At 44.7% G+C, this 27,760-nt stretch overlaps 1 protein-coding gene across 1 annotated transcript in view; it reads left to right on the forward strand.

Annotated features, from left to right (window-relative positions):
• Nucleotides 1–27,760, forward strand: part of TSPAN31 (tetraspanin 31) — a 61,789-nt gene that overhangs the window by 16,421 nt on the left and 17,608 nt on the right. The window contains exon 2 of the mRNA XM_069758602.1: nucleotides 26,870–27,037. Coding sequence (XP_069614703.1) covers nucleotides 26,870–27,037 — 168 coding nt within the window. The remainder of the gene's footprint in view (nucleotides 1–26,869; nucleotides 27,038–27,760) is intronic.

Raw genomic sequence — 27,760 nt, forward strand, 5'->3', positions numbered from 1 at the left:
ACATAATTAGCTTTATAAGATGACATATGTCATTTTGGTACATCCTATAATCCTATAAAAGGACATACTTCTGTCCTGGGAGTGGAAGATCCCACGAGTTGGAAGTAAGGATTCCTTCCGCCTCAGAATGCTTTGCCCTAAGATATTAGGACCATCTACAATTTGCATAGTTTTAGGCGCTCCCTTAAGACACATTTGTTCAGAGCGGCCTATCACGTTCCCTAATAAGTCATTTTATGTTTGTGTGTGTAGCCCATTCACTATCTCCATCTATCCCCCACCCCCTGAAGATGGCTGGCCATCATTGTAAATAAAATATTGTTGATACACACCTGTACTTTGTATCTTCCCCGCCTCATTGTAGATTGTCAGCTTTCACGAGCAGGGTCGTTTTATTTTGCTTTAATTATTATGTGGTTGTTACTTATGACTGTGTTTGAAACTGTCAAACTGTAAAGCAATGCGATATATATTGACACTATATAAATAAAGTTTATTATTATTGTTATTATTAATCCTTCCCAAACTCCACATTTGGCAATCGGACAGATTCTTGTCCCATAAGTCTGTTGCGTTTTGTTTACCAGGGACATCAGCACTGCCTTCTGTACCTTGTGGTGAAGCAGCAGCACTGTGTCGTGTGGCAGAGGATCCCATACTCGCGGCTCTTACAGCAGTCACGGCTCCTAAGATAAATGAATCTGTATCCAGGGCTCTTACAGTTAAGGCCTCTTTCACACTTCAGTTATTTGGCGTCAGTCTAAAACCGCCATTTTCCTCAAATAACGGATCCGTCATTTTTTTTTTGACGGATCCGTTATTTTCCCATAGACTTGCATTAGTGACGGATTGTGACGGATGGTCGTCCGTTCCATCCGCCATGCGACGGATCCGTCGAAATTTGGCGGACGTTTTCTGAAAATAGACGGACATTGGAACGTTTTTTGTCAACGCCGAAATGGCGGATCGCGACGGATCCGTCGCGTCCGCCATTCCATAGAATGGGCGCCTATGGGCGACGGATCCGCCGCAACCGTTTTTTTCGGCGGATCCGTCACCCCAATCCGTTTTTTCAATTGCGCATGCTCCAAAAAGTAGATACTTCTCCCAGACAACCCCCAAGTAACGGATCCGTCAAAAAAACAGATCCGTTAGAACCGTTTTCGCAACAATTGTGACGGATCCGTCAATCCGTCACTATGTCGGTAGTGACTGACGCCAAAAGACTGAAGTGTGAAAGAGGCCTAAGACCCCATAGTCTCACTGCCTCACAGTAGATAATCTCCCTCTGTGATGAGGAAGAAACCTACTTTTCTCTAGCCATGGATTATGGTTACTCCCACAATGGCAGTCTGAGTGTATAAAGATCCCTGAGAAGATTGCCTCTTGGGATATGTGCGTATATGCAGATATGGACAAATAAGTTGACATACTTATAATGTCTGGACCAATGACTCGTATAAATGCAGTTTCGAATAATTTCAAGTGTCGGAAGATTTTACTAGCACCACCTTCACCATCACCTTCATCGATTCAGAGTCCAGACTCCCTGTGTCTAACATCAGTAAAACAGGAGTAATGATCCACGTTTCTTTCAGCGCTTCTAAAGAGAAGCCCGACGTTGGTAATGGCAGGAGATATTACCTGCCGGATGGTGTATTCCTTAGTTTCAACAATATATAACCCTTACTTGGGGTTAGACATCTAAGGATTTGGAATAGACATGATCTCCTGGATGAGTAATGTGCGTACATCCCAATGCTCTGCCATTATCCATGTACTAACTGTTATTGCTCTGATCTTCCCGCAGTCCAGAACCTCTGTCTTGCAGGTCTCCATGTAGTATGGTAAGCTGGTCTGTAACCAAGGTTTAACCTGAGCCCAGAAGGACCGATGAAGGAACAGTCCTGTTATAAGCACATGCAGCTTATTATTGGTCGGTACAGTCCTCATGGTGTGGTGGCTGGGACTTTCACCATATTTTGCTGGGCAGTAAGGTTTTCTAACCCTATTCTGGGGCTGTGATGTCTATAAGTATCTATCACAATAAATAACTTGCTGTGGTTCATTATTGGTATTGGAGTACAATGGGTGTATTTCACTCTCTACTTCTGATGCTTATTTCGTTTACCACATTTCATACTGAAATTGGCCATTATAGATGTATATCAGACACTACGGTGATTCTCTTTGCGGATCTCTTTAGATATCTATGGTTTTTCTGATCTTTCAGATCATTTATTTATCATCTAGTCCGGTTTTTGCCTTGGACTTTGATTCCTGGCTTCTGTACCCACCCTGGGAGAGTTGCTTTGGTATTCTCCAGGGTGCTGGCCTGAGGGACGTAATGGAAAAAGGGAATTACACTTACCGGTAATTCGGTTTCCAGGTAGTCCCTCAGGACAGCACCCATAGTTCCCTCCCTTATGTTCCCTTTTTAGGCTTGCACGGGATTAAGCTACCGGCAGATCGTTCATCCTTTGGGTCACCATGGCTCGAAATTAAGATGGAGGCGTTAAAGGGTTTACTACACACGTGTTTGTAAGGGCATGTATAGACCATTTATTTCCATCCTTTGGTGGTACTTTGAAACAACACTGGAGGGTGGAGGTGGGAGGGTCCTTTTAACCTCTCTATGATCCTGTCCCGCTATAGGTCAAGGAAGGACGTCCTCCAGGGTGCTGTCCTGAGGGACTACCTGGAAACCGAATTACCGGTAAGTGTAATTCCCTTTTTCCACAATGTAGACCTGGGAGAAAGCATGTACCGTCCCAGTGACCACATGGTATAGATAGCTAGGGAAGCACATGACGAGGAAATAAGTGCAGGATAGAAGCTTTGCTGCTATGAGCTCATGAACACCGCAGCACCCTGGACATACACTCGCCTAACATCCAGCCTATATTACTGGGAGAAACGCTCCCATAACAGAATAATCTGAAACTTGGATCAGGCAGGAACTGCATATCAGAGGTCTGGAAATGAATAAAGAAATGAAAATTTGTAACGTAGAAAAAAAAATATGGTATATATAGGGCTAGGTGTTTTTTTTTCATGCCTAAGGTGTCCATTTTTTTTTTTTTTTTTTTTTGCAAGGACAAATAAAAGCTGTGTTGCATTAGTTATTTGAAGAGTGTGACATTTCTCCATATAATGTCTCGCATCTATAAGGCTTCATACATGGGGCCGTGTGACCGATCCATGAGAACAGCATGATATTCTGCAAAATAGTGACTGTTCACTTACACTGAAATTATAACAATGCATAGAGGACACAAATCTGTTGTAATAAAATGTGCATGCTATATGGAAAATGTGCGTGGACTTCTTTTTTTAGGGGATTTTTGGTTGCTGTGTGTGTTACTTCCCTTTTTTTTTTTTTTAAGTACCTACAGCATAACAAAAGTTGACTGCATTACACACAGTTCATAGCACATACTGTGCTCAGAATAAATTAGTACACCCCTATTTGTAAAGTGTGATTTTAATCAATATCTCACTGAACATAAGAATAATTTCCCACATTTTGACAAGACTGCATTTCATAGAACATTTTTTTTTAACCCATAACATGAAAATAAGGTTATAACTTTCATTACAAAATGTCCAGTTTTGCTCCAAATTGGTTGATGCAAAAATGAATAAACTCCACATCAAATAACTAATCTAGAATTTTGTATGTCCCAAATGATTTTTGGGACAGCACCAAGTCTTCTAGGCATGGAATGAAGAAGTTAGTGAATATTGCAACATCTTTTTCAATTCTTCAAGAACGACCTCTTCTAGAGCATGGATGCTGGACAGAAAGTAACAACTTGTCTCTTCAGAATTCCTTATTTGTGTTTTGATTTGAGATCAGATCAGAAGACACTTGGCCACTGAATCACTTTCACCCTTTCTTCTACCAAGGGCACGGAGTGATGGAGCATCTTCTCTTTCAATATAGAACAGTACATCTGTGAATTCATGATACCATCATTGCAATGCTCGACGCCCTCATGCAGCCCCACATAAGTACACTGCCACCACCATGTTTCACTGTAGGCACCATGTATTTTTTTTAAGTTGATTCTAAATACATGGTGTCTGCAGTGAAGCATGGTTTTTACATTTGGCTTGTCGAGCAGCCATGTGCCATTACACATCTAGCAGAACCTGTCACCCTTTTGTCCTCTATGAAACTGAGGGCGGTGTACCGGTGCTTCAAAGATTAAAATTGTGAGGTTTCCAACCTAAGAGGAAAAAAAATGGCAAAACCACAGTGATGTGCTAAAATAAGGAAATAAATTCTACCCATCTCCTCTCAGCTCATAACGTCTTTGACAAGTGTCTGTAGGTGATTGTGGCAGCCATTCAGGGGGCTCAGCCATTGCCCCTCAGGGATACTGGCACATGACTGCTGATGGGCAGTAACAGTATTGTCCTGGCTCTCATCATGCCTTTCTTCTCACACAAGATAAGCCTCTGCCATGGGTGTTGAAAACTTGTCAGTGTGTGCATGGGGGAGGGGGATTTGGAAGGAAAATATTTCAGCTAAAGCCTCATTCATAATTGTTTTTCAGCTACATGTTCTATCCGGTGGTTGCATGGGCAGAACATGCACACATTATACTCTATGGTGCTGTTCCAATGTCTTTTTTTTAATTTTATCGATGTCACCGATGATCACACTGTGATTTGTATAGTCGACCCTATTTTCTCGGATGTAAGAATTTCTTGTCTCCACGTAGCCTAAAGATGAATGGAGCTGCAGTATACATGTCCCCAGATTTTCTGGTTTTGGAAGTCTGCTCCATGAAGTGAATGGAGCTGGCACCGACAACCTGTAATGCTGGAATAAAGAAGCCATGTTTTTCTACAGCTTTAGGAGTCTCTACATGCCAAACAGAGTAAGGGGCACTTCTTCCTATCAATTAGTGGAACTGAACCCTCCCCAAACACGCACATGCACGTACGGTACCAGGTCTTTGCTTCATTAGTATTTAGTTGTGTTTCTGCACTGTGTGACTTTTGTCCTTTGTGCTGGCTCTTTGTCAGTGTCACCAGTTCATTCACTGCCTTTTATTCTGGCCGACCAGGCAAGTACTAGAATGTGACCTTGATTCTGTTTTTCCACTTTTTTCAACAGACAGGGAAAAAGTACAAACCACCCGTGATTTCTGTTTTGGAGATGAACCCAACCTGATCAAGAATCTGTTTTCTGTGTTTCTTTTCTAATTTTGTGTAATCTGCTAAACGCAATAATGTAAGAACAGATGCTGTATAATGTCAACCCATCTGTGGAGTGGAGTATGGTCAGGCTGACCTCACATGTTGTATGTAAAGCAGATGACACTCGGCCAATTTTCTGCTCAGTGAGTCCATCATTGATAGGTAACCTCTCACCTAAGGGTACTTTCACATTGCGCTTCTTTCCACGTTCATGGGTCCCGTCAGGTCTTGTGTCCGGGCCACCCCACCATGCTGCAATCTGGAGAGACGCGACACATGTCTGTCCCCGCGAGTGAGCCACGGTCGTCTGTATACGCATAGTGGACATGGGATTTCTTGACATCCCATCCACTATGGTGTAACATCTGGATGCTGCGGGTTTGATGCTGCATAAATATGCATCATCCAATCCACAGCGTTTCCTAATCATGTGCACATACCCTTATACCAGCGGTCAGAGTAATAAAAAAAAATAAAGTCCCACAGAAGACCAAAGTGGGGGAAAAAAAGTTAAAAAAAAAAAAAAAGTTATAAAGAAAAAGAGAGAAAATTACCTTCATAAAAAATAAATAAAACCAACTCTTGACCCGCTGTTGATTGTTCATTCTGCCTCCCAAAGATTGCAGTAAGTCTCGGCCCACAGTTCTCCTGCGTTCTACTCTGAGCGCTTACACCAGGGTTTGTGGAACCCGCAGCAGAAAATTCCCTGTAGTGAGGCAGATGGAGGCGCTGTGGACGCCATAGGACCTGTGGCGTCCGTCTTTTTAAGCGTGCATAAAAGCTTGGTCGGCCATGGTTTTGTGCACCTCTGAAAAGAACACTGCTTAACAGAGGCCAGACAGAGTCCATAGTAACTTCTGCCTCATTATGATGAATGGATCTCTCAGGGGTATAATCTGAATCATGTCATTTGCAGATTTAGATGGAAACCCCGATGTAAGTGCTCAGCGTAGAGCACCGGATAAATGTGATCCCAAATGTTATGTAAAATGTTCCCAGTAAAAGCTTCAAATCAATCCACAAAAAAAAAAGTCCCCTTAGGTCAGTAATCTGTCAGTGGAAATATAGGGGGCTTCCACGTTACTGGTAACTCAAAGGCTTTGTAAAAGTGCTATTGCTCCTCTCCTCCAAAAGATGTCCTGCAAATTCTGCACTTCCAAATCCAAATGCCCAACTCCCTTCTGAACCCCACAGAATGCCTAAACCACATATTGGCATTTCTGTAGCAATGAGAGCCATCTTAATTTTAGAGTGCATGTCTCCAGAAGCACGAGCTGGGCACTATAATGTACTGGGCACTACAATGACTTATTATTATTATTATTCATTTTTATAGCGCCATTTATTCCATGATGCTTTACATGTGAAAAAAGGGACATACAATAAACATGAGCAATACAAGGCACACACAAGTACAGGAGGAAGGAGGACCCTGCCCACGAGGGCTCACAGTCTACAGGGGGTGGCTGAGGATACACTAGGAGAGGGTAGAGCTGGTCGTGCAGCGGGTCAGTAGACTGAGGATCACTGCATGTTGTAGGCTTGTCGCATTCGGCAACATCCACCGCTGTTTGTTTCTCAAAAACTTATGGAGTATAAATCGTAACTTCACCTGTAGATAAATGCCTACAGGGATGTAACTTACAAAATGTGGTCATTTGAGGAGGGATTCTGCTCTTCTGGCACATAGGGGCTCTGGAGTCTGGAAACCATTTTAACAATTTGTTCTCCCAGAGTCAAATAGCACTCTTTCCCTGCTAAGAAGCACTGTACAGCCACATATGGGGTATTGCCACGATCAGCAGAAATTTTGACAAATTTTGGTTCCATTTTACCCATTTACCCTTGTGAAAATGTAAAATTGAGCTGAAACAAAATTTTTGTGGTAAAAATTTCATTTATGGGGGGGGGGGGGGGGGGGGAGGGTCCACTGTTCTGGCACCTCACCGGTTCTGCCAATGTGACATGGCGCCCTCAAACTATTCCAGCAAAGCCTGAACTTCACTATGGTGCTTTTTCCATTCTGAGCTATGCACTGTGCCTCAAAAGTAGTTTTTGACCACATATGGGTATTGGCATACTAAGGAGAAATTGCACAACAAATTGTACCTTTTTTATTTTCTCCTATTATCCCTCTTGTAAATTAAAAACATTTTAGTGGAAAAAAAATGGTAATTTTCCGTTGACTCGTCACAATATTATGCAATTCTGTGAATCGCTGGAGGGTTAAAAATGCTCGCTGCACCCTTAGATGAATTCCTTGAGAGGTGTAGCTTCCAAAATGGGCTCACGTGTGGGGGTTTCTGATGTTTTGGCATGTAAACGGGTCTTCAAACTCGACGTGGCATCCGCAATCTATTTCAGCTAAAATTGCAAACCAGAATCAATTGGCGCGCCATCCTTTCCAGGCTCTGTCGTGTGCTCAAACAGTAGTTTTCCACCACATATGGGGCATTGGCGTACTCGGGAGAAATTGAACAAATTGTATGGTCCTTTTTCTCCTGTTACCCTTGTGAAAATGAAAAATTTGGGGCTAAAGCAACTTTTTGGTTGGAAAATGTAAAATTTTCATTTTTTTCCTTCCACATTGCTTTAATTCCTGTGAAGGTGAAGCACCTAAAGGGTTAATATACTTCTTTAGGCCGGTTTCACACGTCAGTGGCTCCGGTACGTGAGGTGACAGTTTCCTCACGTACCGGAGACACTGACTCACGTAGACACATTGAAATCAATGTGTCTCTGCAAACTTCAGTGTGTTTTCACGGACCGTGTGTCCGTGTGCAAAACACGGAGACATGTCAGTGTTCGTGGGAGCGCACGGATTACACGGACCCATTAAAGTCAATGGGTCTGTGTAAAATACGTACCGCACACGGACGCTGTCCGTGTGCAGTCTGTGTGCCGTGCAGGAGACAGCGCTACAGTAAGCGCTGTCCCCCCAGCGTGGTGCTGAAGCCGCCATTCATATCTTCTCTCCAGCAGCGTTCGCTGGAAAGAAGATATGAAAAATCCTTTTTTTTTTTTTTCGTGTTTAAAATAAAGATCCCTGTCCCCACCCCCCTCCTACCCCCTGTGCGCCCGCCCGCTGTTAATAAAATACTCACCCGGCTCCCTCGCAGCTTCCTCTCAGCGCCAGCTTCTCCTGTATGAGCGGTCACGTGGTGCCGCCGATTACAGTCATGAATATGCGGCTCCACCTCCCATAGGGACAGCACCAGATGCAGGGGACAGCGCTTATCTCTAGCGCTGTCTCCTGCACGCTCCGTGTGGTACCCAGTTGTCACACGGGCGGCACACGTGTGCCGCACGGATGGCCTACGTGAGCTCACGGACACGGATAATTCTGGTACCGATTTTTCCGGTACCGATTTTTCCGGTACTGGAATTATCTGGACGTGTAAGACTGGCCTTAGGGTATGTGCCCACGCTGTGGATTTTCCTGCGGATTTTTCCGCAGCGGATTTGGAAAATCCGCAGTGCAAAACCATTGCGGTTTTCACTGCGGATTATCTTGCCGTTTCTTCTGCGGTTTATCACCAGAACTTTCCTATTGGTGCTGGTTGTAAACCGCTGCAGAATCCGCACAAACAATTAATCCGCAGCGTTTCCGCGCGGCTTTTTCCGCAGCATGTGCACAGCGTTTTTTTTTTCCCCATAGGTTTACATGGTACTGTAAACTTTGGGAAAACTGCTGCAGATCTGCAGCGGTCAAATCCGCTGCGGATCCGCAGCAAAATCCGCAGCGTGTGCACATAGCCTAAATGTGGTTTTGAGCAGCACCTTGAGAAGTGTAGTTTTTGGAATAGTGTAGCTTTTGGGCATTTTCTGTCATATAGACCTCTGAGTGACTTCAAATGTGCTGTGGTCCCTTTAACCCCTTCATGACCGGGGGATTTTTCGTTTTTCCGTGTTCGTTTTTCGCTCCCCTCCTTCCCAGAGCCATAACTTTTTTATTTTTTCCGTCAATTTGGCCATGTGAGGGCTTATTTTTTGCGGGACGAGTTGTACTTTTGAACGACATCATTGGTTTTAGCATGTCGTGTACTAGAAAACGGGAAAAAAATTCCAAGTGCGGTGAAATTGCAAAAAAAGTGCAATCCCACATTGGTTTTTTGTTTGGCTTTTTTGCTAGGTTCACTAAATGCTAAAAATGACCTGCCATTATGATTCTCCAGGTCATTACGAGTTCCTAGACACCTAACATGACTAGGTTATTTTTTATCTAAGTGGTGAAAAAAAATTCCAAACTTTGCTAAAAAAAAAAAAAAAAAAAAAAAAAAATTGTGCCATTTTCCGATACTCGTAGCGTCTCCATTTTTCATCATCTGGGGTCGGTTGAGGGCTTATTTTTTGCGTGCCGAGATGACGTTTTTAATGATAGCATTTCGGTGCAGATACGTTCTTTTGATCGCCCGTTATTGCATTTTAATGCAATGTCGCGGCGACCAAAAAAACGTAATTCTGGCGTTTCGAATTTTTTTCCCGCTACGCTGTTTTGCGATCAGGTTAATACTTTTTTTTTAATTGATAGATCGGACGATTCTGAGCGCGGCGATACCAAATATGCGTAGATTTGATATTTTTTTTATTGATTTATTTTGATTGGGGCGAAAGGGGGGTGATTTAAACTTTTGTTTTTTTTTTTTTTTTTTTTTTTCACATTTTTTTAAACTTTTTTTTTTTTTTTTAGCTTTTGCCATGCTTCAATAGCCTCCATGGGAGGCTAGAAGCAGGCACAACGCGATCGGCTCTGCTACATAGCAGCGATCTGATGATCGCTGCTATGTAGCAGAATTGCACGTGTGCTGTGAGCGCCGACCACAGGGTGGTGCTCACAGCGACGGGCAATCAGTAACCATAGAGGTCTCAAGGACCTCTATGGTTACCATTCACAAGCATCGCCGACCCCCGATCATGTGACGGGGTCGGCGATGACGTCATTTCCGGCCGCCCGGCCGGAAGCGGTAGTTAAATGCCGCTGTCTGCGTTTGACAGCGGCATTTAACTAGTTAATAGGTGCGGGCAGATCGCGATTCTGCCCGCGCCTATTACGGGCACATGTCAGCTGTTCAAAACAGCTGACATGTCCCGGCTTTGGTCCGGGCTCACCGCGGAGCCCTACATCAAAGCAGGGGAGCCGGCATCGGACGGTATAGTACGTCCGATGCCGGTAAGGGGTTAAGTAAAAAAAAAAAAAAAAACTTTTTGGGAAAAATGACAAATTTCTGATAATTTTTTTTGTTTATCCCTTCTAACTTCCTAACAAAAAAAAAAAGTTTAAAAATGATGCTGATGTAAAGTAGACATGTGGGAAACATTATTTATTATCTCTCTCGTGTAGGATAACTATTGTTCATGGGCAGAAAAATTCAAAGTTTGAAAGTTGCAAAATGTTCAATTTTTTCTGTGTAAAATTTTCGGTATTATAAATAAACGCAAGTTCTATCGACCAAGATAAACCACGAACATGAAGTACAATATGTCATGAATAAACAGTCTCCGAATCAGCGGGATCCGTAGAAGCATTCTAGAGTTATAACCTCATAAAGTGACAGTGGTCAGAATTGTAGAATTTGGCTCGGTCTGGAAAACAGGCTTGTACTGATATTTATATATTAGCTACTAGAGTTGAGCGACCTTGACCTTTTTAGAGTCGAGCCGGGTTTTGCGAAACCCGACTATGTCCAAAGTCGGGTCGAGTGAAATCGGCCGATTATGACGTAAAGTCGGGATCGACCGAAACACGAAACCCAATGCAAGTCAATGGGGCAGCATAGTCGGCAGTGAGTGGGGGCCAGGAAAACACCTAGAGTGGCCATTTTAATGTCAAAACCATCCATTCTTCTTAATGAAGCTTGTCAAGCGTAATTTACCTTATAATAATTGGAAGGCATTTGAAATTGGGGGTCATTTGGCTAAAGTTGTGGGGGGTAGGGCTGGTTCAAGTAATTAGTGGGCCCAGGAAATCTGGACCACGTCACGGCAGTGGAGCAGGGAGAGGTAAGTATTTCAACTTTGCAAGTGCTGTGAACCTGAGCAAGCAGGGGGGGCCCACTCGTTGGCATTGGCACTGGCACAGGGCCCCTCAAAGTACAGCGGTGTGTTTGCACGGCGGGGGCGCCTCCCACCGGCAGCAACACTTTTGCGTACTATGAGAGGCCCTGTGCCAGTGACGTCGCCAACTAGTATTCCTCCCCCCACCTGATGAAGGAACCTGCACTTTCATCTGCACCTTCCTCTTTGTCCCCGTGTAAGGTGGTATGGTATGCGGGAAGAGCAACCTGACTTTCAGCAGGGTCACAATGTTGTTGTGTAGCGTGCACGGGGAATGTTGCGTTATGGGTCAATGTACCAGCAGACTCATCTATCACTGGCTGGGCAATGGGCACGATGAAGTGGAAACACAGATATAGGCCCAAAGAAGAAAGTGGGCTAAATGCAGTTCAAAATTGGTAACACAGGAATAACCAGGGGGCATTGCAGTGGAGGACAACTGGAATGAGAGGCTGACACAGAGAGTAGGGCCAAATCAGTAAGTAGTCGAAATGCAGTTCAAAATTGGCAACCGTAGTAAACAGGCGGCACAGCTTTGTTCAGTGGAGGAGAACAGCAAGGAGTGGCAGACACCGATAGTAGGCCCCAAACCAACTAGTACGCCAAATGCAGTTGTTCCATTTAACCACAATTTAATGAGAGCCTGAAGATAGAAGCTCAGGAAAGGCAACCTGGGGAACACCTTGGAGTGTAACACACCATCTCTCTCCACCCCATACCCATTTTGTATGGCCTAATGCAGTGTACTTTTCTACAACTACTAAACGAGAGTCGGAAGACCGAAGCAATGGCAAGGAAACCTGGGGAACACCTTAGAGTGTAACACACCCTCTCTCTACACCCCATACCCAATTTGAAGGCCTAATGCAGTGTAGTTTCCAAGAACTACTAAACGAGAGCCGGAAGATCGAAGCTCAGGAAAGGCAACCTGGGGAACACCTTGGAGTGTAACACACCCTCTCGCTACACCCCATACCCAATTTGAAGGCCTAATGCAGCGTAGTTTCCGACAACTACTAAACGAGAGCCGGAATATCGAAGCTCAGGAAAGGCAACCTGGGGAACACCTTGGAGTGTAACACACCCTCTCTCTACGCCCCATACCCAATTTGTAGGCCTAATGCAGCGTAGTTTCCGACAACTACTAAACGAGAGCCGGAATATCGAAGCTCAGGAAAGGCAACCTGGGGAACACCTTGGAGTGTAACACACCCTCTCTCTACACCCCATACCCAATTTGAAGGCCTAATGCAGTGTAGTTTCCAAGAACTACTAAACGAGAGCCGGAAGATCGAAGCTCAGGAAAGGCAACCTGGGGAACACCTTGGAGTGTAACACACCCTCTCGCTACACCCCATACCCAATTTGAAGGCCTAATGCAGCGTAGTTTCCAACAACTACTAAACGAGAGCCGGAAGATCGAAGCTCAGGAAAGGCAACCTGGGGAACACCTTGGAGTGTAACACACCCTCTCGCTACACCCCATACCCAATTTGAAGGCCTAATGCAGCGTAGTTTCCAACAACTACTAAACGAGAGCCGGAAGATCGAAGCTCAGGAAAGGCAACCTGGGGAACACCTTGGAGTGTAACAAACCCTCTCTCTACACCCCATACCCAATTTGTAGGCCTAATGCAGCGTAGTTTCCGACAACTACTAAACGAGAGCATGAAGATCGAAGCTCAGGAAAGGCAACCTGGGGAACACCTTGGAGTGTAACACACCCTCTCTCTACACCCCATACCCAATTTGTAGGCCTAATGCAGCGTAGTTTCCGACAACTACTAAACGAGAGCCGGAATATCGAAGCTCAGGAAAGGCAACCTGGGGAACACCTTGGAGTGTAACACACCCTCTCTCTACGCCCCATACCCAATTTGTAGGCCTAATGCAGCGTAGTTTCCGACAACTACTAAACGAGAGCCGGAATATCGAAGCTCAGGAAAGGCAACCTGGGGAACACCTTGGAGTGTAACACACCCTCTCTCTACGCCCCATACCCAATTTGTAGGCCTAATGCAGCGTAGTTTCCGACAACTACTAAACGAGAGCCGGAATATCGAAGCTCAGGAAAGGCAACCTGGGGAACACCTTGGAGTGTAACACACCCTCTCTCTACACCCCATACCCAATTTGAAGGCCTAATGCAGTGTAGTTTCCAAGAACTACTAAACGAGAGCCGGAAGATCGAAGCTCAGGAAAGGCAACCTGGGGAACACCTTGGAGTGTAACACACCCTCTCGCTACACCCCATACCCAATTTGAAGGCCTAATGCAGCGTAGTTTCCAACAACTACTAAACGAGAGCCGGAAGATCGAAGCTCAGGAAAGGCAACCTGGGGAACACCTTGGAGTGGAACACACCATCTCTCTACACCCCATACCCAATTTGAAGGCCTAATGCAGAGTAGTTTCCAAGAACTACTAAACGAGAGCCGGAAGATCGAAGCTCAGGAAAGGCAACCTGGGGAACACCTTGGAGTGTAACACAACGTCTCTCTACACGACGGAAGGGCTGATTCTTAGGAAGGAAGGCTGTTGGAAATAAGCATTGCGCGTCCGAGGGTGATTATATTCTTATTAGGTATATACTCACCCTCGGACGCGCCCTGCTTCTTTATTTGGAATGAATGTTTATTTGCAATGTGGTGTTGACTTTCTCTATTATTTTGGTAATTAATGATTTTATTATTTTCATTATTTTGCATCTTCTCGGCAATAATATAAAGAAGACGCGACAGGACAACACTCGGTGGATGCCATATGTGTGTTTTCAATTTAAAAAAACTTTCAGTTAACTACTTGCAGGAGAAAGTAATTGTAGCTGGTGGCCATTTTTAGTACTGTACCAGATTAGAGTTGTGTGTTTGTTTTTAATGTTAAAATGTCTGCATTTGATATCTCACCAGTATTTTCTTTTTTATAAGCAAAATACTTATTTTTATATTTTCTGATGTTGGTTCCAGGGGTACACGGCCAGCAGTGCCCTGGTCAGTGTAGTAGTAGTTGAAAGAATGGACCGCAGACAGGCATCGAAGGCCTAAAATAATAACACATGGCTGTAGGCAATTTTAAATTGGTTCCAGGGGTACACGGACAGCAGTGGTGTGGTCAGTGGAGGCCTAGTGGAAGGAGTGACCGCAGACAGGCATCGAAGGCCTAAAATAATAACACATGGCTGTAGGCAATTTTAAATTGGTTCCAGGGGTACACGGGCAGCAGTGACCTGGTCAGTGTAGTAGTAGTTGAAAGAATGGACCGCAGACAGGCATCGAAGGCCTAAAATAAAAAAATTGGGCTGGCTGTAGGCAATTTTAAATTGGTTCCAGGGGTACACGGGCAGCAGTGACCTGGTCAGTGTAGTAGTAGTTGAAAGAATGGACCGCAGACAGGCATCGAAGGCCTAAAATAAAAAAATTGGGCTGGCTGTAGGCAATTTTAAATTGGTTCCAGGGGTACACGGGCAGCAGTGGTGTGGTCAGTGGAGGCCTAGTGGAAGGAGTGACCGCAGACAGGCATCGAAGGCCTAACATAACAAACTTGGGCTGGCTGTAGGCACTTTTAAATTGGTTCCAGGGGTACACGGGCAGCAGTGGTCTGGTCAGTGGAAGTCTAGTGGAAGGAGTGACCGCAGACAGGCATCGAAGGCCTAAAATAATAACACATGGCTGTAGGCAATTTTAAATTGGTTCCAGGGGTACACGGACAGCAGTGGTGTGGTCAGTGGAGGCCTAGTGGAAGGAGTGACCGCAGACAGGCATCGAAGGCCTAAAATAATAACACATGGCTGTAGGCAATTTTAAATTGGTTCCAGGGGTACACGGACAGCAGTGGTGTGGTCAGTGGAGGCCTAGTGGAAGGAGTGACCGCAGACAGGCATCGAAGGCCTAAAATAATAACACATGGCTGTAGGCAATTTTAAATTGGTTCCAGGGGTACACGGGCAGCAGTGACCTGGTCAGTGTAGTAGTAGTTGAAAGAATGGACCGCAGACAGGCATCGAAGGCCTAAAATAAAAAAATTGGGCTGGCTGTAGGCAATTTTAAATTGGTTCCAGGGGTACACGGGCAGCAGTGACCTGGTCAGTGTAGTAGTAGTTGAAAGAATGGACCGCAGACAGGCATCGAAGGCCTAAAATAAAAAAATTGGGCTGGCTGTAGGCAATTTTAAATTGGTTCCAGGGGTACACGGGCAGCAGTGGTGTGGTCAGTGGAGGCCTAGTGGAAGGAGTGACCGCAGACAGGCATCGAAGGCCTAAAATAATAACACATGGCTGTAGGCACTTTTAAATTGGTTCCAGGGGTACACGGGCAGCAGTGGTCTGGTCAGTGGAAGTCTAGTGGAAGGAGTGACCGCAGACAGGCTTCGAAGGCCTAACATAACAAAATTGGGCTGGCTGTAGGCACTTTAAATTGGTTCCAGGGGTACATGGGCAGCAGTGTATGGTCAGTGGAAGTCTAGTGGAAGGAGTGACGGCAGACAGTCTTCGAAGGCCTAACATAACAAAATTGGGCTGACTGTAGGCACTTTTAAATTGGTTCCAGGGTAACACGGCCAGCAGTGGCCTGGTCAGTGTAGTAGTTGTAGAAAGAAGGGACCGCAGACAGGCTTCGAAGGCCTAACATAACAAAAATGTCAAAACAATGGTATTGTCAGTGCCAGGCATTGAAGGATGTCAGCGGCTAGACTACACATTGGTGAAGCTGTGAGAGATAATTTTGCTAGTGGTAGAGCACTGTTTGAGCTGGGGGGGGGAACTGTCTTGTGGCCGGCGGTACAGGCACAGGGCCCCTCATATTACAACGGTGTGTCTGACGTTGGGTGCGCACCACCACCGCCAGAGACACTTTATTGTACTATGAGGGACCCAGTGGCAGTGCCGTCGACCAAAAGCGGCCACACCCACCTCTTCAGACAAACAGCACTCTCAAGGGTCCAAGCGCAAAGTGGCGATAGCACGGCCCCGTGTGGGGAGTTTGGCCATTTCGTGAGGTGGAAACATGTCGTATGCTGGACAATCAGGTGAAGAAAATTACGAGATTGGAAAAGTCATTCAGAATAGTCCACAGGCAAGACCTTTTCATAGGAAAGCTAGGTGTCAGCCGGGCAGGGTGGGGCAAAAGATTTTGAAATCCAGTTGTGGTTCATTTTAATGAAGGTTAGATCATCTACATTTTGGGTAGCCAGACGAGTCCTTTTTTCTGTTAGTATTGAACCTGCAGCACTGAATACTCTTTCTGATAGGACACTAGCTGCCGGGCAAGCAAGCTCCTGCAATGCATATTCTGCCAATTCTGGCCAGGTGTCTAATTTGGATGCCCAGTAATCAAATGGGAATGACGGTTGAGGGAGAACGTCGATAAGGGATGAAAAATAGTTTGTAACCATACTGGACAAATGTTGTCTCCTGTCACTTTGAATTGATGCTGCAGTACCTGTCCTGTCTGCGGTCATAGAAAAATCACTCCACAACCTGGTCAGAAAACCCCTCTGTCCAACGCCACTTCTGATTTCTGCCCCTCTAACACCTCTGGTCTGCTGGCCCCTGGAGCTCGTGTGAGAACGATCACGGGCGCTGTGTGCAGGGAATGCCAGAAGCAAACGGTCAACAAGAGTTGATTGTTTTGTTGCTAATATTAGTTCCAAGTTCTCATGTGGCATAATATTTTGCAATTTGCCTTTATAGCGAGGATCAAGGAGGCAGGCCAACCAGTAATCGTCATCGTTCATCATTTTTGTAATGCGTGTGTCCCTTTTGAGGATACGCAAGGCATAATCCGCCATGTGGGCCAAAGTTCCCGTTGTCAAATCTGCGGTTGTGCTTGGTTGAGGGGCAGTTGCAGGCAAATCTACGTCACTTGTGTCCCTCAAAAAACCAGAACCCGGCCTTGCCACGCCACCAATTTCCCGTGCCCCCGGGAAAGCTTCCTCATTAAAAATATACTCATCCCCATCATCCTCCTCATCCTCCACCTCCTCTTCGCCCGGTACCTCGTCATGTACACTGCCCTGACCAGACAATCGCTGACTGTCATCAAGGCTTTCCTCTTCCTCTGGTGCAGACGCCTGATCCTTTATGTGCGTCAAACTTTGCATCAGCAGACGCATTAGGGGGATGCTCATGCTTATTATGGCGTTGTCTGCACTAACCAGCCGTGTGCATTCCTCAAAACACTGAAGGACTTGACACATGTCTTGAATCTTCGACCACTGCACACCTGACAACTCCATGTCTGCCATCCTACTGCCTGCCCGTGTATGTGTATCCTCCCACAAAAACATAACAGCCCGCCTCTGTTCGCACAGTCTCTGAAGCATGTGCAGTGTTGAGTTCCACCTTGTTGCAACGTCTATGATTAGGCGATGCTGGGGAAGGTTCAAAGAACGCTGATAGGTCTGCATACGGCTGGAGTGTACAGGCGAACGGCGGATATGTGCGCAAAGTCCACGCACTTTGAGGAGCAGGTCGGATAACCCCGGATAACTTTTCAGGAAGCACTGCACCACCAGGTTTAAGGTGTGAGCCAGGCAAGGAATGTGTTTCAGTTGGGAAAGGGAGATGGCAGCCATGAAATTCCTTCCGTTATCACTCACTACCTTGCCTGCCTCAAGATCTACAGTGCCCAGCCACGACTGCGTTTCTTGCTGCAAGAACTCGGACAGAACTTCCGCGGTGTGTCTATTGTCGCCCAAACACTTCATAGCCAATACAGCCTGCTGACGTATGCCAGTAGCTGCCCCATAATGGGAGACCTGGTGTGCAACAGTGGCAGGTGCGGATGGAGTGTTTGTGCGACTGCGGTCTGTGGACGAGCTCTTGCTTCTGCAGGAGGACGAGGAGGAGGAGGAGGAGGGGGTGCGAACGGCTACAGACAACTGTTTACTAGACCGTGGGCTAGGCAGAACTGTCCCAAACTTGCTGTCCCCTGTGGACCCTGAATCCACCACATTTACCCAGTGTGCCGTGATGGACACGTAACGTCCCTGGCCATGCCTACTGGTCCATGCATCTGTTGTCAGGTGCACCTTTGTGCTCACAGATTGCCTGAGTGCATGGACGATGCGCTCTTTAACATGCTGGTGGAGGGCTGGGATGGCTTTTCTGGAAAAAAAGTGTCGACTGGGTAGCTCGTAGCGTGGTACAGCGTAGTCCATCAGGTCTTTGAAAGCTTCGCTTTCAACTAACCGGTAGGGCATCATCTCTAACGAGATTAGTCTAGCTATGTGGGCGTTCAAACCCTGTGTACGCGGATGCGAGGCTAAGTATTTCCTTTTTCTAACCATAGTCTCATGTAGGGTGAGCTGGACTGGAGAGCTGGAGATCGTGGAACTAGCGGGGGTGCCGGTGGACATGGCAGACTGAGAGACGGTGGGAGATGGTATTGTTGCCGCCGGTGCCCTAGATGCAGTGTTTCCTACTACGAAACTGGTGATTCCCTGACCCTGACTGCTTTGGCCTGGCAAAGATACCTGCACAGATACAGCAGGTGGTGCGCTAAATGGTGGTCCTACACTGCCGGAAGGGATGTTGCGTTGATGACTAGCTTCATTGGCCGAGGGTGCAACAACCTTAAGGGACGTTTGGTAGTTAGTCCAAGCTTTCAAATGCATGGTGGTTAAATGTCTATGCATGCAACTAGTATTGAGACTTTTCAGATTCTGACCTCTGCTTAAGGAAGTAGAACATTTTTGACAGATGACTTTGCGCTGATCAATTGGATGTTGTTTAAAAAAATGCCAGACTGCACTCTTTCTAGCATCGGATACCTTTTCAGGCATTGCAGACTGAGCTTTAACCGGATGGCCACGCTGTCCTCCACCAGGTTTTGGCTTTGCCACGCGTTTTGGGCAAGATACGGGCCCGGCAGATGGAACCTGTGGCGATGTTGATGCCTGCTGCGGCCCCTCCTCCTCCTCTGCTTCAGAACTGCTGCCGCCTGCACCCTGTTCCCCCAATGGCTGCCAATCGGGGTCAAGAACTGGGTCATCTAATAACTCTTCTTGTACCTCCTGCGCAACTTCGTCTGTGTCACCGTGTCGTTCGGTGGTATAGCGTTCGTGATGGGGCAACATAGTCTCATCAGGGTCTGATTCTTGATCAGCACCCTGCGAGGGCAATGTTGTGGTCTGAGTCAAAGGACCAGCATAGTAGTCTGGCTGTGGCTGTGCGTCAGTGCACTCCATGTCAGATTCAATTTGTAATGGGCATGGACTGTTAACTGCTTCACTTTCTAAGCCAGGGACGGTATGTGTAAAGAGCTCCATGGAGTAACCCGTTGTGTCGCCTGCTGCATTCTTCTCTGTTGTTGTTTTTGCTGAAGAGGACAAGGAAGTGACTTGTCCCTGACCGTGAACATCCACTAACGACGCGCTGCTTTTACTTTTACCAGTTTCACGAGATGAGGCAAAAGAGCTAGAGGCTGAGTCAGCAAGATAAGCCAAAACTTGCTCTTGCTGCTCCGGCTTTAAAAGCGGTTTTCCTAATCCCAGAAAAGGGAGCGTTCGAGGCCTTGTGTAGCCGGACGACGAACCTGGCTCCACAGCTCCAGACTTAGGTGCAATATTTTTTCCCCCACGACCACCTGATGCTCCACCACTACCACTACCCTCATTACCAGCTGACAATGAACGCCCCCGGCCACGACCTCTTCCACTAGACTTCCTCATTGTTTTAAAAACGTAACCAAACTAACGTTATTTGTTGCAGTCACACAACTTACACGGTGAGCTATAACTTCTGTATGATTTAGCTACCCCTTTACAGGTTGGTGAGACCACAGCGAAAATCAGGCCCAATGTTACACACTCTTTTTTTGGTGGCTGCAAATTAGAGAGATGCCCCACACGCAGGACTGTCACTGAAGCACAAATGTTAATATTAATGTCACACTATTATTTTTTTTTTATTTTTATTTTTTTCAGGAACACTTTAGAAACCCCCCAAAAAAAAAAAAATAGATTTTTGCAGGGAGAATTTAGAAAACAAATGTAACAAACTATATGCTTTCTATGGGCCACTGAGTGAGAGATGACGCACACAGGAATCAGGAGTGGCACACAAGCCCAGAGGCCAATATTTTTCTACCAATGATTGATGGAGTTATTTTCTCTGGTAGATTTTGGAACCCAAATCAAGGAAAAAAAATGTAGGCTTTCTATGGACCACAATTGGAGAGAGAGAGAGAGAGAGATGGCACACCCAGGAGTCAAGACTGGCACACAAGCAGAAAGGCCAATATTAATCTCCCACTGTTTTTTTTGGTTGTTTTTTTTTTTTTTTTTTTCAGGGAGACTTTAGAAAAAAAAATAATAAAAAAAATATGATTTTATCAGGAAGAATTTAGAAACCAAATAAAATAAAATGATTTTTTCAGGGAGAATTTAGAAAACAAATAAAACCAAAAATAGGCGTTCTATGGCCCACTGACTGAGAGATGACGCACCCAGGAGTCAAGACTGGCACACAAGCAGAAAGGCCAATATTAATCTCCCACTGTTTTTTTTGGTTGTTTTTTTTTTTTTTTTTTCAGGGAGACTTTAGAAAAAAAAATAATAAAAAAAATATGATTTTATCAGGAAGAATTTAGAAACCAAATAAAATAAAATGATTTTTTCAGGGAGAATTTATAAAACAAATAAAACCAAAAATAGGCGTTCTATGGCCCACTGACTGAGAGATGACGCACCCAGGAGTCAAGACTGGCACACAAGCAGAAAGGCCAATATTAATCTCCCACTGTTTTTTTTGGTTGTTTTTTTTTTTTTTTTTTCAGGGAGACTTTAGAAAAAAAAATAATAAAAAAAATATGATTTTATCAGGAAGAATTTAGAAACCAAATAAAATAAAATGATTTTTTCAGGGAGAATTTATAAAACAAATAAAACCAAAAATAGGCGTTCTATGGCCCACTGACTGAGAGATGACGCACCCAGGAGTCAAGACTGGCACACAAGCAGAAAGGCCAATATTAATCTCCCACTGTTTTTTTTTTTTTTTTTCAGGGAGACTTTAGAAAAAAAAATAATAAAAAAAATATGATTTTATCAGGAAGAATTTAGAAACCAAATAAAATAAAATAATTTTTTCAGGGAGAATTTAGAAAACAAATAAAACCAAAAATAGGCGTTCTATGGCCCACTGACTGAGAGATGACGCACACAGGAGTCAGGAGTGGCACACAAACCCAGAGGCCAATATTTTTCTACCAATGATTGATGTAGTTATTTTCTCTGGTAGATTTTAGAACCCAAATCAAGGAAAAAAAATATAGGCTTTCTATGGACCACAATTGGAGAGAGAGAGAGAGAGAGAGAGAGAGAGAGAGAGAGAGAGATGGCACACCCAGGAGTCAAGACTGGCACACAAGCAGAAAGGCCAATATTAATCTCCCACTGTTTTTTTGGTTGTTTTTTTTTTTTTTTTTTTTCAGGGAGACTTTAGAAATAAAAATAATAAAAAAAATATGATTTTATCAGGAAGAATTTAGAAACCAAATAAAATAAAATGATTTTTTCAGGGAGAATTTAGAAAACAAATAAAACCAAAAATATGCGTTCTATGGCCCACTGACTGAGAGAGAGAGAGAGATGGAACGCTTAGTACTGGCACACAAGCCCAAAGGGCAATATTAATCTCCCTTTTTTTTTCCAGGGAGAATTTCTGAAACCCAAAAAAAAAATAAAATAGGCTTTCTATGGCCCACTATTTGTGAGAGAGATGGGACGCTCAGGACTGGCACAGATGGCACGCTCAGGACTGGCACAGAAGCCCAGAGGCCAATATTAATCTCCCTTTTTTTCTGGGAGAATTTATAAAACCAAAAAAATATTTAAATAGGCTTTCTATGGCCCACTATTTGTGAGAGAGATGGCACGCTCAGGACTGGCACAGATGGCACGCTCACAACTGGCACACAAGCCCAGAGGCCAATATTAATCTCCCTTTTTTCAGGGAAAATTTATAAAACCAAAAAAAAAATTAAATAGGCTTTCTATGGCCCACTATTTGTGAGAGAGATGGCACGCTCAGGACTGGCACAGATGGCACGCTCACAACTGGCACACAAGCCCAGAGGCCAATATTAATCTCCCTTTTTTCAGGGAAAATTTATAAAACCAAAAAAAAAATTAAATAGGCTTTCTATGGCCCACTATTTGTGAGAGAGATGGCACGCTCAGGACTGGCACAGATGGCACGCTCACAACTGGCACACAAGCCCAGAGGCCAATATTAATCTCCCTTTTTTCAGGGAAAATTTATAAAACCAAAAAAAAAATTAAATAGGCTTTCTATGGCCCACTATTTGTGAGAGAGATGGCACGCTCAGGACTGGCACAGATGGCACGCTCAGGACTGGCACAGAAGCCCAGAGGCCAATATTAATCTCCCTTTTTTTCAGGGAGAATTTATAAAACCCAAAAAAAAATAAAATAGGCTTTCTATGGCCCACTATTTGTGAGAGAGATGGCACACTCAGGACTGGCACACAAGCCCAAAGGCCAATATTAATCTCCCACTGTATTTTTATCAGGGAGAATTTATACACCCCACAAAAAAAAATACAGAAAAATGAAAAGGCTTTCTATGGCCCACTATGTGAGAGAGATGGCACACACAGGGATGGCACTCTAGCAGAAATGCCAAATTGCCAATCTTAATCTCCCACCAAAAAAAAAAAAAAAAAAAAAACAGGGAATGTCCTACAATTACTATCTCCCTGCCTGCAGTAATCTCAGCCAGGTATGGCAGGCAGCTACTATCTCCCTGCCTGCAGTAATCTCAGCCAGGTATGGCAGGCAGCAATAAGGAGTGGACTGATGCACAAATGAAATAAAAAGTGTGGACAAACAAAAAAGATAGCTGTGCAGAAAGGAAGGAACAAGAGGATTTGTGCTTTGAAAAAAGCAGTTGGTTTGCACAGCGGCGTACACACAGCAATGCAGCTATCAGGGAGCCTTCTAGGGCAGCCCAATGAGCTACAGCGCTGAGGGGAAAAAAAAAAAAAAAAAAAATTCCACTGTCCCTGCACACCGAGGGTGGTGTTGGACAGTGCAAATCGCTGCAGCACAAGCGGTTTTGTGGTTAATGGACCCTGCCTAACGCTATCCCTGCTTCTGACAAAGCGGCAGCAACCTCTCCCTAAGCTCAGATCAGCAGCAGTAAGATGGCGGTCGGCGGGAACGCCTCTTTATAGCCCCTGTGACGTCGCAGACAGCAAGCCAATCACTGCAATGCCCTTCTCTAAGATGGTGGGGACCAGGACCTATGTCATCACGCTGCCCACACTCTGCGTTTACCTTCATTGGCTGAGAAATGGCGCTTTTCGCGTCATTGAAACGCGACTTTGGCGCGAAAGTCGCGTACCGCATGGCCGACCCCGCACAGGGGTCGGATCGGGTTTCATGAAACCCCGACTTAGCCAAAAGTCGGCGACTTTTGAAAATGTTCGACCCGTTTCGCTCAACCCTATTAGCTACATAATAAATCACACCTGAACCAAACAAGTAGCAGAAGTCACATAATCCAGCAGCATTGGATATTGCAGAATCATTACCAGTCCATATAGTATATCCAGTGATGGGTTATACTGTCTACCTGCCAGGTCTGTTGGTATGTGGACCTGGCAACGATGGTCCGCTGCGTCTAACGCGCTGCCGTCTATTGAATGCAGGAGATTCCGTATGTATTCACTGAACCAAGCGGATTCACTGTGGGCAGTACATTGTACGGGTGAACGTTCTCTTGTGGAGATGCTAGAAATTGACATGCTGTGGTCTGGACAGTCACGCGGCATGTCCGCCTCCGCGGGTGTCTATGGATGCATAGTGGGCATGTGGTTTCTTGAAATCTCATCCACTACGCTGTAACATCTGGACGCAGCACAAGTATGCAGCGTCCGGCCCGCAGCATATACTGATCGTCTGCACGTACCTTTGTTCTTTCAGCTGAGTGTTTAAGTGAATGTTCACGAGCGGCTACAAAGGTACGTGCAGACGATCAGTATATGCTGCGGGCCACAATGCGTTTTTGGTGAGTTTCCTACTTAATAGAAAGTGTGCAACACCAAAAATTCACCAAAAGCTTAACCCCTTGGCTTCTTTGGAAATCTGAATCAGTTAAGACGTTGAAATGCCTAAATATATGGGCATAAAGTAGTTTTCACACACAAATCCATATGGTCATCTTTTTGTGTGTTTAGTTAGAGCTTTTTCAGACAGGTTTTGTAGTGGGCCCAACTAGAAAAGGCATCGTGTGCAGGTATCCTAAAAGGTTTTCTGACTAAATGGAGAAGCTGCCCTATCATTCTATCCTCTAAAAAAAAAAATATAAAAATCTATATAAAGTCTATTTTTGAGATGTCAGAAGAAATCCAACAACACCCAAACAAGAACAGGAGGAACATCCCCACAATGCTGGATCTCCCAGGTGGACATTCCATTCCCCCCTACCCCCCGACTCTAGGGCAGCAGTGCTAACCATGTGCCACCCTTTCATTCCTAGCCACTTTAATTAAAACTTTAATTTTATTGGTCTATATGTGTAGAAGTCAAGTAAAGCCGGTTTGACACATCCTCAATTCCCAGTCTGAATACAGACCATGATGTACAGTCTGATCGCGGATCTCGTAGCTCACACTCAAGCATGTAACCCATTATGAGGCTGTGGAGTTTGGGGCTGGAGACCCGCAGCCAGTCTGTACTCTGTCTGTTTTCAGAGGTGTATAATGGGTGGGCTAAATACAGTTAGGGCCAGAAATATTTGGACAGTGACACAATTTTTGCGAGTTGGGCTCTGCATGCCACCACATTGGATTTGAAATGAAACCTCTACAACAGAATTCAAGTGCAGATTGTAACGTTTAATTTGAAGGGTTGAACAAAAATATCTGATAGAAAATGTAGGAATTGTACACATTTCTTTACAAACACTCCACATTTTAGGAGGCCAAAAGTAATTGGACAAATAAACATAACCCAAACAAAATATTTTTATTTTCAATATTTTGTTGCAAATCCTTTGGAGGCAATCACTGCCTTAAGTCTGGAACCCATGGACATCACCAAACGCTGGGTTTCCTCCTCCTTAATGCTTTGCCAGGCCTTTACAGCCGCAGCCTTCAGGTCTTGCTTGTTTGTGGGTCTTTCCGTCTTAAGTCTGGATTTGAGCAAGTGAAATGCATGCTCAATTGGGTTCAGATCTGGAGATTGACTTGGCCATTGCAGAATGTTCCACTTTTTGGGCACTCATGAACTCCTGGGTAGCTTTGGCTGTATGCTTGGGGTCATTGTCCATCTGTACTATGAAGCGCCGTCCAATCAACTTTGCAGCATTTGGCTGAATCTGGGCTGAAAGTATATCCCGGTACACTTCAGAATTCATCCGGCTACTCTTGTCTGCTCTTATGTCATCAATAAACACAAGTGACCCAGTGCCATTGAAAGCCATGCATGCCCATGCCATCACGTTGCCTCCACCATGTTTTACAGAGGATGTGGTGTGCCTTGGATCATGTGCCGTTCCCTTTCTTCTCCAAACTTTTTTCTTCCCATCATTCTGGTACAGGTTGATCTTTGTCTCATCTGTCCATAGAATACTTTTCCAGAACTGAGCTGGCTTCTTGAGGTGTTTTTCTGCAAATTTAACTCTGGCCTGTCTATTTTTGGTATTGATGAATGGTTTGCATCTAGATGTGAACCCTTTGTATTTACTGTCATGGAGTCTTCTCTTTACTGTTGACTTAGAGACAGATACACCTACTTCACTGAGAGTGTTCTGGACTTCAGTTGATGTTGTGAACGGGTTCTTCTTCACCAAATTAAGTATGCGGCGATCATCCACCACTGTTGTCATCCGTGGACGCCCAGGCCTTTTTGAGTTCCCAAGCTCACCAGTCAATTCCTTTTTTCTCAGAATGTACCCAACTGTTGATTTTGCTACTCCAAGCATGTCTGCTATCTCTCTGATGGATTTTTTATTTTTTTTCAGCCTCAGGATGTTCTGCTTCACCTCAATTGAGAGTTCCTTTGACCGCATGTTGTCTGCTCACAGCAACAGCTTCCAAATGCAAAACCACACACCTGGAATCCACCCCTGACCTTTTAACTACTTCATTGATTACAGGTTAACGAGGGAGACGCCTTCAGAGTTAATTGCAGTTACTTTTGGTCCCTTGAAAAAGAGGACGCTATGCATTACAGAGCTATGATTCCTAAACCCTTTCTCCGATTTGGATGTGGAAACTATCATATTGCAGCTGGGAGTGTGCACTTTCAGCCCATATTATATATATAATTGTATTTCTGAACATGTTTTTGTAAACAGCTAAAATAACAAAACTTGTGTCACTGTCCAAATATTTCTGGCCCTAACTGTATATTAAGTATACTTGTATGTGTTCTTAGTCGCAAATTTGAGGTGATGACAGAACCCCATGGACCCCATTGTAAGGCCAGAGCTTCTTGCATGTTGCACCGTGTAGCCGTATTACTTGGTGTGTCCCACTTTGTGGTGGGTGGTATGCCTCATATCCGGATATGTACCCCTCTGTCCATGGTTACTAATGTTCACATACCTAGATTTACTCTTCATTTCTTTTTCTTTCAGCTCGTGGGGCTCTTGTTAATTGGAGTGGCTGCATGGGGCAAAGAGTTCGGCATAGTATCCAGCCTCCACATTATCGGCGGAGTCATAGCAATTGGATTTTTCCTCCTACTAATTGCCATCATTGGATTTATTGGAGCCATTAGTCACCATCAAGTCATGCTGTTTATTGTATCCTTTATCTGTGGTGATATTCAGTCTTGTGATATGCGATGTCTGATTATTAAACGTGTCGTAATTGCCAGTCAGCATGTATGGGCGAGGAGACATTAGTGGCCAGTTCGGCTGCTGTCGCGCCACCTTTGTTCTGTAGTGCCCTGGTCTCATTTCTCGGTTTTCACAACTATTGTATCCGCTTTTATGTATGGGGAAGAACTAAAAGCTTGGCTTCTCTTTCTCATGAAAAATAAAAGACAATGGAAAGTTTGTGGTCTGTATCCGCACTGCCAGCTGATGAAAAAAACGTCAAGGGCCAGAGATAATGTAAAACAATGTTTTGGTTTTTTCTACCTATTTCAAAGTGTAACCCACTTCTTCAGGAAACAAAAACCATAAAAAGTGAAATGTAAATAGCACAGAGATGGCACCCAGGACCATTTGTTTGCAGCGAGTTTGATCATGAATTATGAATTTATTTTTTTTGGGGGGGGACAAACAAGTATTCTCCCTCCCACCCCATATAACACGTGTCTTGTATAGCCTATTCATTGCCCCACCAGGCATATCTACTCCAAGCAATAGAACAAGGTGAAGTGACCACTAAATAGTGCAATGCATTGTCCATTACTAATATAACTCCTGCCGGACGGAAATACAGCACAAAACCATAGTAAATATATCTTCATTATACAATGAGGGGGTGCTGGGTGAGGTAATATGGATGTGACTTCAGTG

This window comes from Ranitomeya imitator, chromosome 3 (assembly GCF_032444005.1).
Source record: "Ranitomeya imitator isolate aRanImi1 chromosome 3, aRanImi1.pri, whole genome shotgun sequence".
Taxonomy (NCBI): Eukaryota; Metazoa; Chordata; class Amphibia; order Anura; family Dendrobatidae; genus Ranitomeya; species Ranitomeya imitator.